The sequence below is a fragment of the Chaetura pelagica genome, unplaced genomic scaffold, assembly GCF_000747805.2.
Source record: "Chaetura pelagica isolate M959 unplaced genomic scaffold, ChaPel_1.0 scaffold199, whole genome shotgun sequence".
Taxonomy (NCBI): Eukaryota; Metazoa; Chordata; class Aves; order Apodiformes; family Apodidae; genus Chaetura; species Chaetura pelagica.
In genome coordinates, this window is record NW_009970714.1 from 856,080 (window position 1) to 873,881 (window position 17,802).

The 17,802-nt window shown below is 38.4% G+C and overlaps 1 protein-coding gene across 1 annotated transcript in view; it reads left to right on the forward strand.

Annotated features, from left to right (window-relative positions):
- Nucleotides 1–11,705: 11,705 nt before the first annotated feature.
- The window catches only part of LOC104396197 (sodium channel protein type 5 subunit alpha-like), a 34,097-nt gene continuing 28,000 nt past the window's right edge, over nucleotides 11,706–17,802 (forward strand). The window contains exons 1-5 of the mRNA XM_010006014.1: nucleotides 11,706–11,960; nucleotides 12,952–13,070; nucleotides 14,652–14,753; nucleotides 16,320–16,448; nucleotides 17,225–17,316. Coding sequence (XP_010004316.1) covers nucleotides 11,706–11,960; nucleotides 12,952–13,070; nucleotides 14,652–14,753; nucleotides 16,320–16,448; nucleotides 17,225–17,316 — 697 coding nt within the window. The remainder of the gene's footprint in view (nucleotides 11,961–12,951; nucleotides 13,071–14,651; nucleotides 14,754–16,319; nucleotides 16,449–17,224; nucleotides 17,317–17,802) is intronic.

Here is a 17,802-nt window from a genome sequence, read left to right on the forward strand (position 1 = left end):
TGAGATAAACATGGAACACCATTTCTGCTTCCTTCATCCGTAGAAGACAATTTCTTCTTGCTTGAGGAAACTGCAGCTTATCTTTCTCCCAAGGCAGAGAAGAACAGGTGAAAGGGAGGAAGCCAAGACTAGCTGCTGTTTCACATCTCCTTTTCATCTGTAACTGGGTAAAACTCAAGTAAATTAACACTGGAGATAGATATGAAAGCTATAAACATCACTGATATTAGACAAGCTTCAGAGTAGTGTTCTTGGAAGTTTTTAAGTTTGCAGAGTCATTCAAACTCTGGAAATCTTTTTGAGCATTCATATGTCTCTTTGTCTCTTAAATATAATTTAAAATCTACCCTTATTATTTGTTCATTCTTTCCGTATGAATGCAAGTTGCAGATATTTATGCAAAGGGGATGAGCTTTACCCATCTTCACGGATACTTTCATGAAGCTTAGAACAGCTTAAGGTTAATAAAATTAATATCAGACAGTTTTAAACCTCTGTAAGACCTATGACAGACAGATAGCTTACAGGTAAGAAGAGATCATATGAATTGAATTTGTGTCATGAAACCTGACTTTCATGTGACTGATCTGAACATGCAACTTTTTGTAATTAATGTTACTTCAAGGTGTGATAGTGGGGACAATTGGGAAACCAGGTGGATTGATAAATCTTTTATCTGTTTTAACCTGCTTTCAGATTTCCTAATTTGATTTGTGGATTGTCCTCCTGATCATTACAAATGTGCATCTTCCCATGAAATTTTGGCTCTTGTGAAGTGCCCTGGCCAAAGCATCCAAGACATAGTTTAACTTCCCACAGCAATATTCTCATTACATTTAGAGCCTAACTAACCAAAGCTTTTGCCAAAAGATGGCAATATTCCACCAAGAGATCAAAATTAGCAACCTTGTGTAGCATCATGACCTCTTGCCCTCATTTCTCAGAGTCCTACATACTGTGAAAGAAGGTAACTTCATAAATAGGAGACTGGCAGCCAGCCCCAATTCAGCAAAGAATGTTTGCCTCAGTATATTGCAAAATTGCTTCCTTTGAAAGTTTCTCTTCCACTTCAAGAAAAGCTGCCATTTAAAAAATACAGATAGGATAAAAAATTGCTTTATTGATTATGATTACAGTTCGTATAGGGAAGGATCTGGCAACCAGATCATCTGAGTCAAAACAGTGCTCACATTTTTAATGCATTCTTATGCTGCAGAGGTACAATCTCATGCTACATCCAGAGGTCAGTTTGCTTTCCTTCCTTTGATTAATCCCGTTTTAACTAGGTGAAATATTAAACATTCTGAAAGTGAAGTAGAATCTGAATTCACAGAAAGGTTTGGGTTGGAAGGGACCTTAAAGGTCACCTAGATCCAACCTCCCTGCATGGGCAGGGACACTTCCCACCAGCCCAGGTTGCTCCAAGCCCCATCCAACCTGCCCTTCAACACTTCCAGGGATGGGGCAGCCACAAGTCCCCAGGGCAACCTGTGCCAATAGTATAGGGAGTAGAGGGGGAGAATCCTCTCCCTTGACCTGCTGGCCACGCTTCTTTTGATGCAGCCCAGGACACAGCTTCTTTCCGAACTGCAAGAGCACATTGCCAGCTCATGTTGAGCTTCTCATCAATAAACACCCCTAAGTCCTTCTCCTCAGGGTTGTTTTCAATTCCTTCTCAGGCAAGCTGTGTGTTGAATGCATCAGCCTTAACTTTCCTCTTTCGTGTCTGATGATTAATTTTTTTCCTGTGAAGCCAATGCTTAATGCAAAGAAGACATCTTCCCTCATCCTAAAATGTTCAACAGCCTGGGTAATTCAGATATACAACGTTTGGATCAGATCATTAATGATATCACACTGTCCCTAAGAAAAATGACATGCAGAAATGAATGAACCCAGCAAGAGAAATCTTTGTTCTCCTGCAGGTGAGGCAGGATCCCCTAAAATTGCATAGGTCCTTCCTTGGAGAGGAGGACTATTGATTTCCCTCCCTATTTTTGAAGCATAAGAAAACTGAGTTTTATGGAGAAATGTTTACCATGGTTAGCTCCAGAGTCAGAGTACTAGTCTTGTCCTTTTTTTCTAGTAGTGCAGATTAAGCTGCAAAACTGAAGTCTCTCTCCCATCCCATCCAAGAGTGGCTTCAGCCATGGAGAAGTTGCAGGTCTCAAAAGTGAGTGAAATTTTCCAGGCTCCTCACCTACTCCTTGCACATATCATTATACGTATTTTTATATTTATATATTTATCTATATAAAAAATTAACCTGAGTCATACATATGCACTTGCATTCTATTTGTTTACATGTATACACACACAGATACAGAGAGGTGAAAGTTATCAGCTTTCCTGCTTCTACCTAGCTTCAGTGATGGTTTTCCAGTATAATTTATAGATCCTACATCATGCATTTTCTGATTTTACTAATGTAGAGAACTGAAACTGAAATATTTAAATAAAACACAAAGGCCAAAGCCTTTTATAAAAAAACTCAGAAAGTACAGACAGGCTGAAACCCACGTTGACCCCTCCCCTGTTTTCCATCCACTTTTTTATGCTTCACTTCTGATGTTCTGTGAAAGACACCCAGAAATCTAGGGATGGAACAGTCTCTTAAGTAAATGCTCAGCTTGGAACCTCCCCAGCTTGGCTTACTGAGGTTACAGCTGTTCCCACGAGACCGGGTATAATCATATCTGTAACTCCGATGGCTAAGTAGGCGCCTCCCTCAGCACCCCCCGTGTACAAATAACACAGTCTCTGAAGGAAGAGCAGTGCAGGATTGCTGAAAGGGGAAACACAGATGATAAGGGCACTGAAGAGGTTTTTCCAACTATTTCTCGGGAGATAACTTGGCTGAGATACATGTCTCTTGCACAGAAAGAAGTGACTCCTCGAACTTTCACTTAGAGAGGATGGAAAATAATGTAAGTCCTGTGGTTTGCTGCACTTTCTCTTCTTAGAACAATGGTGGTTTGTGGTAGGGTCTTCTGTAGGATTCAGTCACCTTTTATTTGCCTAAAAAACCTTAAAGAACCTGAACAGAAAGGGCTTTTTATTTTTTTTATTTTATTTTTTTTCCCTGTGAGTGGTATGTAAAAGAGAAGGAAAGTGTGGAGGAATTAATATTTATTTCCTTCAGTGCAACATGTTTGCACCAGAGTTTCCAGCATGTTTTTGATTTGTTATTTTGCTGAAGGGAGTTAACTAGGGTCAAAAATAACACCTGAAGGAGTTAATAGGTATATCAGGAAGCTTTTCTTCTGTGCATAAAAATGGCAGAGATATACATTCTATATTAAAAATTCAGACTCTCTAGCTGTAATTTTTTATTTCAAAGTGAAGACAGAAATTTCAAGAACCTTAAGTTTTACAACATTGCTCTCTCTTACATAGGTTTATTCTTAATAATATTTTCTGATAAAGACGAACATTTCTTTTTTAAGACTTAAGAAAAATAGATCTTAATTTAAATTTATTTATTAAAAAAAAAAGATTAATTAAACTTGTTTTATATGTGGAATCTGCTTGAATGTTTGGTGAATCCTTTCATTAAGATAACCTGTGGGGCAGATAAACTAATAAGTGAATACTGGTGGGGAAGGAAATTAACAAATGATGCAATTATGAGGAGAACACAAATTTGGGTGTTTGGTGGTGAATTGGCAACAGAAACAAACAGTCTTTTGAAATTCATAGAAATGGGTCTCTTTGATGAAGCAGATGAAATTAAACATTTCAGGTTTGCATTTGAAACAGCTGCAAATGCTTTTATCTGCTAGGAGTGGTTTAGTGTGTTCAGCTCACCACAGAGACAACAGGTAAACCTCTAGGGAAATGATTTTGGATGGAATAGAGCTCTTCCTTATATGAAGGTGTTTATTTAGGATGATAAGGATGATAAATTGTGGAGGTAACCAATACAGACTTAACAGAAATGGTTGCTCAGGAGGTTCTTGCCATGATACTGACACTGTTTAATTGGCTTTGATTTTTTGTTGTACTATACTTTGATTTTCTTGATAATTGACTTGATCAGAGATTATTTTCCTTATTGATGGGGAAACGTTATTTGAAATTTGGATTTCTTTCTGTGGGATGAAACAGGAAAATGGTGAAGTTAAACATGGAGGAGGAAACTAACAATGACTTTAAGTATGTTATTATTAAATGACGTTATTAAATGGCATATCTAATGCAAGTGGGTTGTTCAGAACTGACTTCTAATTAAATGCATTTTAATATATTTAGAAACATGTTTCTGTGTAGAAAACTGTGGCAAACAAAAGGCCATGTAATTTGAGAATTTCATACAACTTGTGAATCACCCAACTTCTGGCAATCAAAGTTAAACTTTAGATTGTGCATTCAAGCTGATATTTGGGGGTGAGGTTTTTTTTTGTTATTTTTTTGGGGGGGGGTGTTTTTTGGTTTTTTTGTTTGTTTTGGGTTTTTTTTAAGTCTACATGTTAAATCTTTTCTCACCATATTTTATTAACAGGATTTTTTTCCGTATTTTATTTCATAGATTATTTGACTTTTGTTAGGATGGTTGGGAACAAAAAATTCTCCTATGTTCTAGCTACAGTTTTGTTCTACAAAGCATATATTCAGGTGTTAAGAGACCTTTATCAGAATGGACAGGATGAAACAAATGTTCAGAACTTCAAAATGGTAAATCTGTGATACTTTGAGTGTGTTTAGTACTTTCTGTTAATGGTCACAGAACAAAATATCATCCATGTATTCCACTGAGTTTCTATAGCTTTTGCTGGTTGCAATCAAGTCATATCACAATGAGAAATAAGTTTATAGAACCATTCATTGCATTAACCACATTTGAAAGCCAACTTATTATGTGGCAAGAAAAAAAGTCTGATACATTGACAATCTGGCCTTTAGACCTCAAAATCTCACATGCAAAACCTCGAGTCACCACTCAGCAATGCCCTCTGGATGCAACTGCAGCAGCTCTTTCATAGGTGTCGTTAGGTGTCTCCTGCATATTTGAGGCAGGGAGAGCTCAGTTCTTGTTCCTTAGGGGTGAGGAGAATTCAGATTCCCTCTGCTGCAAATCTTGAACATCCATAAAATCTGCAGATGATTCAGTCCAGCACTACAGAAAATGTGTGGTTAAAAGTCACAATTTGTCCCTCTCCTGGCTGCTAAATGCAACCTGCAGTACAAGCTCTTTCCTTCCACTGTTGTCCCTCTGGCAGGACCCAGCCTGCTGAGCTTGGTGAAATGAACTAATTAATTTTCCTCCTCCTCTTCTCCACTGCAGGAAACTGGAAGGTGAGAACTTCACACTTTCTGGCCATGCTTCTTTCATCTGCCCCCAGACCAGCTGATATTTCCTGGTATGTCACTGTGAACTCCAGATTATTCCATTTCACTCAGGGTTTCTAAGCACACTTGGTATTCAAGTTAGGAGAGGGCTGAGTCCTAACCTCTCTTTTTCCTTTTTCTTTCTTCTTCTTTTCTTTTCTACAACCCCACACTGGAGCTGCATTGTCCTGTCACAAGTGGGAGTGACAGAGACACTTTCCACCTGTGTCCAGCAACAGGTTGATCTTGGTAACAACATAAGGACAATTTTATCTCGGGTCTCTATGCAGTTGTCACCAGATAAGACCATAATGTGCAGTGTCAGCAGACTTGGATATTAACACAGTTTAATCACAGATATCTGCAGTTTTATGACTTGCATGACTCCTGTACCACAGCTCCAGCCATGCTGTGCATAGTCCTGGGCTGTGGGACCCCTTGAGGTCTTATCTACTCCATGGGTTCCTCAGAGGTTGGGGAGATGGAGTTTCCCATGAGTCTGTCTCTGTCCTCTGGTTGCCCCTGCTCTCCTTAATTACAGTGTTGGGTAGAGAATCCCTTGTTGATGATCACTCAGTTCAGACTGCACTATCATTGTTGAATTTCCTGGTGGTGCTCACAGTCTTCTTCTGGACACTCCTGCACTTCTTGATGACCAACACTTTGTTCCCATGGCTTGACTATTTCCTTGAGCACATCAAAACTACCAGATAAAGTTTATAGGTTTATGCTAGTAACTATCCTGATTATTCTAACTCATCCTAACTCCTACAACAATGGACTACTCTATGTTCATTAGAAGCTTTTCAGGTCCTTTCTCTCAGGCTCCTGTGCTGCCAGAGTTTCCTCACTTCCTCAGGATTTGCAACTGGCCATTTTTCAACTTCTCAATTGACTGCTCAAGCACTTACAAAAAGTGTTGTCTGCACAGATTTAAATTATTTATGGGAGCAAAGTAACTGAAAATTAGTCCACCCTTACCATGCAAAAGAAAATGTGACTTAACGCTTCACTAATTGCTAAGAAGGCTTGTCCTGTAATTAGTCATTAAGGAAGCAAGGCAACATAAGGCAATCCTAGAATTTGTATATGTTCAGTTTGCTGGTGTTGAATGGTGTTTGCCCAGTCCCACCACTGACTGTAGAATTACTAATCTTTGGAAATTTAGCAGTTGTCCATTGGCTGAGGCAGCAGGAAGGGTGGGCCTAATGGATGGAAGAGCTCAAATTTACCTCATCTCATTTGAGATGTCTCAGGTCATCCACTGCAGTCAACTGCACTCTGAGACGGAATTAATTTCATCCTGAAGGAAATGGTAGTAAGTGTTTCAGTAGGCAGCTGAAGAGCTAGTGGGGATGTGTCTGACTCTGAGGTGAGATCAATCCCACCCAAAGGTCTTTCTGGGTGAATGTTAACAGCCTTTAGCAGCTCTTTGCACATAATTTTGTGCATCTCCACTCTGCTACCTTCATTGCCTAGTACTGAGAACTGTAAACTGTAAATCCCAGGTTGAGACAGTGGGATTTATTTCATGCTAAGTTTTCTTTCATAGGCAATGAAAAAAAATCAATTGCATTTTTTTTAAACTGTCCATATGACTTAATCTCTGTGTTTACTCACCATTAACTGATCTGTGCCCTCAGCTGTGTTGATTGCAAAGAGGTTCTAGGGTAGCCAGATTAGCTGCTGCCATCTGCTTTCATGCCAGGTTGTCTAGGGAAGGTAAACAAGTTTGGGAATATTCAAAGGATGGTGCCACAGCTCAGTGGAAATGTGGGAAACTAATCAGCAAACAAGCTGTCCATTGTCTCTCTTGGCAATCTCAATGGAGCTACAATGGATGGTGTTATTCAGACCTGTGAGATGTTACTTATAGGCTGCTGTGAATAGGGAGACTACTTGGGCTGAAGTAGATACAGTATTTGGTTTTTCTTAGGTACAGGCACTTGGGGTGGGGAGAGCTTGGAGATAAACCCCTGACCCATCTTTGAACAGCAGCCTAAACTACAGATCTCCTAAATTCTCTTCCAGCTTGAATTATTCCATGATTTAAGGAAAAAAATAAAATACATGTTTTGATATACAGAAATTCTTTTCATACACATTTTAAAGATCACCAGGACAGCGTCAGTTTGGGTTGATTAAATCATCTGCCTCATAAAATGCAGGGAAATGTTGAGGAAAAAAATAGAACAGTTCTACATAAGTTTTGCACTGCTATTAATTAAATCTTTCCTCATTCAGTTCTGGAAAGATTTGTCATATCTACTGGAAATTCAGAACTAGAAAGATGCAGCACAGCCCAAGGGTGGCTTTGGATAGTGCATTTGACATGGCTTTCCAAGCTGCATATTGTTCCTGGCTCCTGAAATAATTACTGCAAATACAAACAGCTGGATCAGTCTAGAGTCTCTAACTTTGCTCCTCTGGGCATTGGATGTTATCACTGGATAAGATGCAATATCAACTATACTGAAGACAATAATAATGTTTCAGTGAACCCAACAGGACAAGGCTTTTCACATATTCTTCAAACAATTGTTATTCCAATTACTTAAGAAAAAAAAATTCTGTGCTTGTTATAAAAGCCTTTTTAAGTCAAAGGGACAGTTTTGACAGTCAAGAAGAGCAATCATCCAAACTAAAGAAAAAGAATGCAATAAGGTAACCCTGGCCACTGACCATACTAATTAACTTGGTCATGCTGATCACAGTAATTGTCGACATGTTTTCACTCCTTTGCATAATAGATCATGAAGCCAGGAAATGAAATAATTGAGATCAACTTTTATTTGTTAGCTGAGGATTGAATTGAGGTGATTGTAATAGCAAGAAAAGGAGAGAAAACATCTTTGAAAATAACCTTGTTTCCTAGTCTGTCACAATGAATGTTCCTGAAGAGGAAGATTTGGAAGAAAGCAGTCTTACTTCAGCAAGCTGCCTGGCTACACAGTTTGGTATTTGAGGAATAATTAGATAAATAGAATAATAGGTAAATAGAATGATAGATAAATAGAAAATATGTTTGTCAGCCAAAAGAACAAGTAATCAATGCTGTTTGTTTGTTTTATTATTATTGTTCTTCAATCGTGTTGATTTTATTCAGCATTCTCTGATCTTCAGTGAGTCAAAGAATAAGAAAACTTAATTTCAAAGAGATATGAAATGTTACTGTATTTTGAGGGATTTCAAGTATAGAGAAAACACCCAAACCTGTACTTTGTTGCTTCTGGGACACAAGGGCAAAAATTATTTTACATTAACACTTACTTCTTTTGGTCAAATTGCTAAATCTAGGAATTATTTTACATTAACACTTCTTACTTCTTTTGGTCAAATTGCTAAATCTAGCCCTGGTCATAGGAGAAACTTAAATGCCTCCCAACTGTACTTTGTGTGCTGCCTTTCCTGAGACTGTGAGCAACAGAAACTATTTTGGGGATATTATTTTTGGAGATGCTTAAATGAATCAGGAATATTTTTTCTGGATTACTCCACTTTTAATACTCATTAGATTTCATTCAGGGCTAGGCTGAGTAGCTCTGGATTACCCATGAATGAAAAGTGTAATTTAGCCTAATTTTGCTCCTGATGTGTGAGACAACAAGCACAAGCCTTCATCTCTTTTCCTTAATGCTTGTTCACCTGTGGAATAATTTATAAAGCCACCAGTGAAGACTCCTCTGTCTGGTCTCCAGCTCCAGGAAAAAAATCTGCAAACTCTACACACCCTCAGGCTTCCTCCTACTTCCCCATCTTTGGCTTTAGCCAACAACATCTCATCTTCTTAGATGCTCTGCTTTCTTATAGTCTTGAGGGAGAACAGTGTGACAACCAAGGTTTCTTTTCTGGGGTTTGAAAGGTAATTTCATGGAAGAGAGGAAAAAAGACCTCCAAGAATTTTGATGGTGAACTTTTGAGATCAGGTAGACTTTTATGGAAGTGCTGTGTGGAGAGATGGGTATGTTTGGATGATTTGGCAAAAAGCACAATTAAGTAATGATTGTATTCCCTCTGTGCACTGCACAGAAATTGTGTCATTTCATGCATCATTACTGATACCACAACATCTAAATTACTCTGAGTGTCAGCAAAACAAATACCACTTTGGCCAGCAGAAGACTTGAAAACTTGGCAGTAGATGTTATAGTTTTCATATTTGCTGTAACACCATGCACAGCTTCCATACTCCTGGCTTGACCCTGAGAAGCATAATATAATGAGTATTCTTGCCTGAATATCTGAATCTTCCAGAAATGTTGCTGGTTTGTGCTGGAAACAAGGATTATTTATTGTATTTATACTTTTGTGTGCTTATTTAATGAGAGAGGCAGGCAGGAGTCTCCAGCTGTTGTTCTCACAACAATGGTTTCCTGCAGTTCAGCAATGTGAGGACAACTGAAATCATGTTGTGTCTGGGGAGAAATGAGCTGATGTTGCATGGCAGGGGAAGACACAGGGAGCCAGCACACAGGAGGTAACATTATTTATTTATTCAGGTAAAACAAAACCTCTTGATTCAGACTTTGTGTTTTCCTGAGATACCACATATAGTGCCTGGAAAGGAAAGATGCAAGAGCAGGCCATGTGGCAGGTGTCCAGCAAGAACAACTTAAGCTATCAAAGCCTGACTGCTAGTTATGGAGGCAGCTTTGAAGGACACATTGAAGTGGCATCTTCTGGAAGGAAAGGCCTGGTTGTGGGCATCTAGTGGGATCTTCTTCAATGCATATTCAGCAATAATCCATTCTGGGTAAAGTCCTAGCTCAGATGGGATCATTTCACAGTCTGCAAATGAGACTGGCTCAGCAGCTCTTTGACTGTACTTAATAGTGTCTTCCTAGAGGTCATAATCAAATAAAATATTTAGATAAATCTCCTTACAGAGCTTTTGAGTGATTTTAACACAGGGATACAGGTCTGGAGGATCTTCCTCTGTGTAACATTCTCAGTTTTTTCACTGCCAATATATCATATAATCATAGAATGCCAGGTTGGAAGGGACCTCAAGGTTCATCTGGTCCAGCCATTTTAGGTACTACTACAGTTGATATGAGGTGTTTCAGCACCCTGACAAGCTGAGACTTAAAACTGCCCAATGTGGGGGAATCTACCACTTCCCTTGGGAGACTATTCCAAAGTTTGATTGTCCTCGTGGTGAAAAATTTACCTGTGTCCCATCGGAATCTCCCCAGAAGCAACTTGTGCCCATCACCCTTTGTCTTTTCCATGTGACTCCTTGTAAATAAGGAGTCTCCATCTTCTTGATAGCCACTCTTTAGATACTGGAATATTGTAATGAGGTCTCCCTGAAGCCTTCTTTTCTCAAGGCTGAACAAAATCATTTCTCTCAGCCTTTTCTCATCTGGCAGGTCCTCCAATCCTCTGATCATCCTTGTGGCCCTTTTCTGGACTCTCTCCAGCTTGTTCTCATCCTTTTAGTAGAGTGGAGACCAAAACTGAAGGTTGTATGCATGTGTGTTGTATATATGTGTGCTGCTTGGACTTGCTTTGAGCTGGTTCACAGTGTTAAGGAAGAAGATTTAATTCACTGTACTGCCAAAGTAAAGGCTCAGGTAGCCTTTTAGCCAGATGGATCCAATACTTGGCTGAAATTCTCCATTAAATAATGAAATATTTTTCTAGTATAGTCTCACTTTTGTTGTTCTGACAAGTGACCATAAAATTTCAACTTTGTCTTTGATGCTTGTCAGACCAAGAACTTTTGTGCACCATGTCAGTCATGACTCTGTGGGTTACAAATTAAATATTCTGATGCTTGGACACCACTCATTCCTGTGCTGACGCCACCAGGATGGGTCATCCATCTGAGTGTTTTCATCTGCACTTGCTAATGTAATACTTAGTTATTCTGTTGCAGACACATCTTTCACATATCTGATGTTGTTGCAGTTTAATGGATTTTACTGACCCATTTCCAAATGCTGGGTTAAACCAGCACCTAGTTGTTTGTTGTTTTTTTTCTGAACAGCTCAAAAGCATTTAGGATAACAGGTGTCTTAAATGAGGTTCTCTAAATACACTCTTATGTTCATAGATGTCTGCTCACGTTCTATCAGATACACATAGTTTGAATAGAAGTACTGAAAAAGGTATTGAACATATACATACATATATATATGTCTATATACATATATATGTATGTATATTTGCATATATATATACATATATATACGTATATATATATGGGGTTTTTTTTTCTTTTTAGAAGCTGATGGCTCAGAAAGTTTATGTTATTAGCCATGCATGGATAAGGTGCTTTTATTTTTCATAACTTACTTGTTTTGGAGTTACTTAACTTCCTTTCTACTTGTTTCTATTTTTGGACAGAATCAGTGACAGGAAAAGAATGAAAAATGGCTGAGTTCTCACTGCCTGGTACCAACAACTTCCGTAAATTCACCCGCAAATCCTTGGCTGCTATTGAAAAGAGAATTGCTGCCAAAAAAGATTGTCAAAGAAATACTACAGATCACAGACCTGAAGAGAAACCACGTCCTCAACTTGATCTAAAAGCTTTCCAGAAACTACCAGCTCTCTATGGAAATCCACCTCCTGAGCTCATTGGGGAACCACTGGAGGATCTTGACCCATACTATGATGATCACAAGGTCAGAGCCAACTGAGATGCTTGGGTTTTAATTTGTTTTATTGCCATGCTAAGCAGTGTTTATGTGAATCATCTCTCAAATAGTTTGGCTTACATCCCTTTTGGAAAAACTATCATCCTTTTCTGTGTTGTACTAATGCAGGCAGTTGGCACAGCTGAATGACATGCTGTAATCTTCTTACAAAAAGCTTAATTTTGAATTACAGGGATTAAATAATACAAACTTCATTAACATTTGAATCTTCATTTGAACTCCATTTGAATGGAAGCCGAAGAAAAATAAAATGGATAAAGGAAGAAAAGGAGGTTTTAAGTCAGATCCACAAGAAATGATAAAAATTTTTGTCTGTTATTTAATGGTTTGAAACTGTGTGTCCCTCTCAATACTCCACTTACATGTATAATAGGTGATCATTCGAGTATAAAAAATATTTTAAAACATTTGTGGATGAATCCTGAAAACCTACTTATCCAAGTTCCATATTCTAGTCATAAAATATTGAAGAATATTATTTTTAATAAAGAACAGATTAATGGGAACTAATCCATTGGAAATTAAGCTTATTTCTTGACAAATGTTTAATACTTTGAACTAAATGTTACAGTCTTAGAGCTAGGGGATCACTATCAACAACAGCAAATAATGATGAAGGCTGCAATTTTTCCTTCCACCTTTGTGTATCTTGACTCAACAAGAGGTCATTTTTTAATGGTTATAAGCAAGATTAGTTCTGTGCACAACACTGCAAGTCTGAAGGTTGAAAAGGAAAGCTCATGCTGAGGAATTTTTTGCAACTTAGTTAATGGGTATTTACTCTTTCATCAGTTTATGATGAAAAGATAGCAAAGTCTCATCAAGAGGTTTCCCATTTAAACTGACTCAAGTTAACATCAGGGTCTTGCTCATCACTGCTACAACACTACAGTATGAAAAGATATTCTCTGTTTGTTTTCCTGAAAGCTTTACTTCATGTCTCTTTATTTCTTTAAAGGTTTTCATAGTGCTAAACAAACAGAAAACAATCTTCAGATTTACTGCTACGTCTGCCTTATGGATCCTCAGTCCTTTCCATCCAATCCGAAGAGCAGCAATTAAAATTTTAGTACATTTATATCCTTTTGTTAACTCCATTCACTCTCTTTTGTTGCAAAAACCCCTGTGTAATCCTGTGCTTTTGTGTTTTAGACCATTGAATTAATCTAGTTGCTTCCTCACTCCAGATGACTTCTAATTAGGAATTACCTTAGAAATTATTATTGTCTTGGTGCTCTCGTACTAGTTAGAAATGCATCGTTGTGTGACTACAGGATGTATTGAAGCATAATTGTCTACAGATTTGTTTTTTGAGGATGGTCAGTCATCTAGTGTCTCATAAACAAGTATCTCATGCTGAAGCTTTTCTCAGGGAGAAGACTAATATGGTCCCAGTCCTTTTTCCTCATCTTCTGTTGACCCAAAGTGTGGGAATTACATTCATCCCATGTGTCAGAGTTGATCAGCCATTGGCCAATTTGAAGCAAAGAGGCTGACATAGGCAGGCACATAGGTGGAAACACATAAAAAGAAAGATTAAAATAAAGATATATTTGGTATATGAGAGGAAAAATTATCAGGGATGCTGTTGCAGGGAATGCCTTTGGAATATAAATATAGATCCCAATCCATAAGTCTCATTTAGGGGACAAGAATCTCTAGCCTATTGCTCCAGTTTGGCGTTAGGGAATGAGACCAGACCAATAACATAGTCTCTCAGGGCTGAATCAGACCCAGTGCAGAGTCTGCAGTATCCTTGTGTGGTTTTTAGTTTTCCAGCCATCTCCTGGCTGTGTGGTGCTGAGTTATCTGCAATGGTCTGATGTTGTCATAGTAGCAGGGTACGGGTATCCCTAGAGGTGTGATGCCTCATCTGAGGCTTTCCCTGGGCAGCAAGTTGGCTGATCAACACCAGCATTTCAACACTGGTGGTCCAGCTCCCAGATTTGTGACAGTTTGACCATGCCTAGAGCTAAAGCCAGGAGATCTTTTGTGGGCATGGAGAAGATAGATGGTGGAAAGGCCAGATGTCTTTGCCATGCACATTTACCTTCTGCATTGCTAAAATGTGTGGTATGTCACAGAGCATGGGAATCAGCTCTGGAGCCAAGTGCTGAAGGTTATGTTTCTACATGTGAGATAGTTATCAACGTTTCTGCCCATACCCTATAGTCAGCAGGGTCCAGAGGGCAGCTGGGCAGCCCCAGGAGTTGCCTAAACATGGTTTTTTAGTGATCTTTGAGACAACTGCAACTATCCCAGCAGACTTCATGCTGTCCCTTCAGCAGAGTACAACTCTGCTCTTTTAGACTCTGGTTTTGACTTCACCTATGTGACCTCGGGCAAGTTTTTAACTTTTATGTTACAAAATGAAATTCAAAATTAATCCCTCTTGCCACACTTTGAGTGACAGAGGATCCTTTTCCCAAGCTTGCAATGCTTAGAGCAGCAGATCTTCAGCCCACACAGAAACCCAGGTGGGATGAATAATGTTAGTGTTTTGTCATCTAACACAACTCCAGATCAGCCCATACCATTGCATGCTGCTCTTACATGTGCTTTCAACTCACAACCACACATCACATTTGTGACTGATAGAATATCTAGTTACATTTCTGAATCAGTGTAATATTTTTTGCCTTCACTCCCATGATTTACAGCATTCACTTTCTTTATCATTTGCACTATTATAACCAATTGTGTATTCATGGCTCTGGCCGAATCCTATAGGAATTCTTCTTCATGGAATAAGTATATCGAGTAAGTACCTGTGGGTATGTATGGTTTTCAATTCCATATTTGTACTGCATTATTGAGACTTGTCTTGCAACCTCGGGTCAAGATAGTTTAGAAGGAAGGTTGCTTGTGTTAGGACTTCATTGTTTGCTTTGAGGGAGCATTTTTGTCTTGAAATTAATCATCTACAATAATTGTGGTGCTGTAGGAGAAACTTAATGTAGATTAAGCTCTGCTGTTGAACTGACTTCAACTGTCCTACTGCTCCAGTTTGTTACCCAACTTTTTGAAGTTGCTCTTTATGCAGAGACATTGCCCCTCACTGTGAACAGTGATGAAGCACACCAAGAGCTGCTGTTTCTTACCATTCTTTTTAATGATATTGAAATACTGAATTCTGATCTTATTAATAAAATGTCCTGTTAGAAGATCCTACCTGCAGGATACTGATAGAAAATAAAGCTCTTATCTTCAGTGCTGCCAACACTTGCAGTGCTAAATCACAATAAATCCATGTTTTTCCAGTCACACTTCAGCTGGAAAATCCCATGGTTCTATTTCTTTTAAAGACTATTTCAGCTCTCACTTTTTCAGTTTGGCGGAAAAATATTAGAAAATGAACCCGAATAATTCTAACACCCACCACCAAGAAAAAGATTCCAAAACACTTTGTTTTAAAAACAGCTCTAAAATTGTTTTTTCCTATCTCATGTTACACGACACTGAAACTGCTGGGAATGGCAAATCCTCATGCAAGCAGGGACAAGACTCTCCATGATATGAATATACGTATCTCCAGAAGATGCTGAGATACTTTTCTACCTATGAAAGCATGAAAGATTAGACAAGAGTTGTAGCTGCTGTTGGCATCCAGACTGCTGTTCAAATGCATTTCAGTAATACTTTCAGAATACTTCTTTCCAAAAGAAAAGAGAAGCACTACATCCATATAATTTCTAAGTGCATTTGCTGACTACCAAATGAATGCCTTTTGAATTCTGTAGGGAGATCACTGCCTTGTTGAAGTCATAAGTGCACTCAGTAAGTCCAGAAGAGCTTTTACTGATAATTTTCCATTAATATTTTCCATTAATAAATTTTCCATCTCAAATTGAAAATTCTGTACTCTTGTATTTCTCTGAGTGTTTTAAACATTCTACACAGAAATGGATGCTATTCAAAGTAAATAAGGCACAGCATCTCACTTGTTCACTTGGCTACTTGAAATCAGAGAAAAGTACAACTTTTGATCTCTATTTTAGCAAGAAGCTGGGAGGTTTGCCTTCCTCAAATTGTGGGGACTCACATGAAAGTGTTTGAAGAAAAAGAGTTTGAAGGCAAAAAACCCCTAAAACATTTCAAAGGTGTTAATGCATGTCAATATCTGTGTCCAGATTGCAGTCAGCTACTGTCTCAAACTCCATGTGAGTCAGACTCTGGTAGAATACACTGAAAAATACAGAAGTCTTTCCATTACTTCTCTGCAGCATTGGCTTGGTTTGTTGGCCTAGACAGTAAATAGTCTGACTGTATCTCTTCTGTTAATTGCTAATATTGCTCTTTTCTTTGGCACATTTCTACCGTCCTTAGATATACTTTCACTGGCATTTACACTTTTGAATCTTTGATAAAAATATTGGCAAGAGGATTCTGTCTAAATGAATTCACTTTCCTTCGAGACCCCTGGAACTGGCTGGATTTCAGTGTTATTGTTATGGCGTAAGTGGAAACACATAAAATATGGATAACTCGGGCTCTGCCTTTGAAGAGCTTATTGCTGTGGTGCAAAAAGCTTTCTGCAGTACAAGAAAACCCCAAAACCCAACCCTGTGGGTCCTAACTGCATCTGAAACTATCTAGGACATTGGCTCTTCTCCTTGTTTTGTCGTTCACTGTGTGAAGACAATGTAAAAGTCTTTCAAGAAGGGAATAGAGCTGTGCAGGGCAAGGTACACTCTGCAGTGAGAGTACCTGAATGGGTGCATTTCTATCAGTGAAATGGAATGGCTGGGCTGTCAGATACAGACTGATGCTGTGAATTTAAGTGTCAGTTTGGAAGTAGAGAGATGTATATAAATACCAGGGCACTGGACTTAATTTGACCTCTTTACCTCCAAAGAGCATAGTCTGAATTTCACCATAATTAGAAAGCTTTTACACTGGTTAGGTGTAGCTACAGAAGCTGGACCAAACCAGTTCAGCCAGTATGTCAGCCTGAAATGAATTATTTTGAATGTTATCCTTGTTTATATTTTGTGTGATATTTTAAAATGCTGGCAAAAATCAGCTGGGCACAAGTCAAGAGCTGCCTCATAAGGAAATGTTAAGATTCAACGTGGGTTTCTATTTTACAAGTTTTCAGAAAAATCCTTGATATGTAGTTTATTGATACTTAAAATATGCTCAGAAAGATTGAGAGCTGAGAATGACCATTGTAAAATAATTACTCTGTTTAGTCCTTCAATCTCTTGACGTATTTTGTCCTAACTTTACAGGTACTTGGGAGCTGTTAGTGATCTGGGAAGCGTGTCAGCCCTTCGGACGTTCAGGGTTCTGAGAGCTTTAAAAACCATTTCAGTAGTCCCAGGTAAGAAAGCCTATTTGCTGCTTATTTTCTGCTACTTAAAACTGATTCTTTGCTCCAACCAAAATACTGGCTTTTGCCTTTTCTCTTTCTTATTTATTTTTAAATATTTTTTTTTCTGTGTCATTGATTGCAGACATGGTTGCACTTCTAGATACAAATAGTGTGTTGGCTCACCTGCCCCAAACACAATAAATCAAATCTTAGAAACAACTTTGTAGTTAATTTGTTTGAATTATGATTTTAAAGATTTTGTTATCACTTTATAAAGTCAGTTTTACAGAATGTTCTTCTAGCTGATCCATGTGTTATAGTTCAACAGAAACACCCCTGGTGACTGAGTGGAGTTTACTGTCAGTCATCTTACACTACCCCTGGGAAAACAGTTTCCTTTCCACTTTTCCCTTAGTTATAAAACAACTGGATTTTTTCTCATGACAAAATCAAAATGAAGAAGCAGTAGGTTGCCTCTGTCTTCTCTTTCTGGTA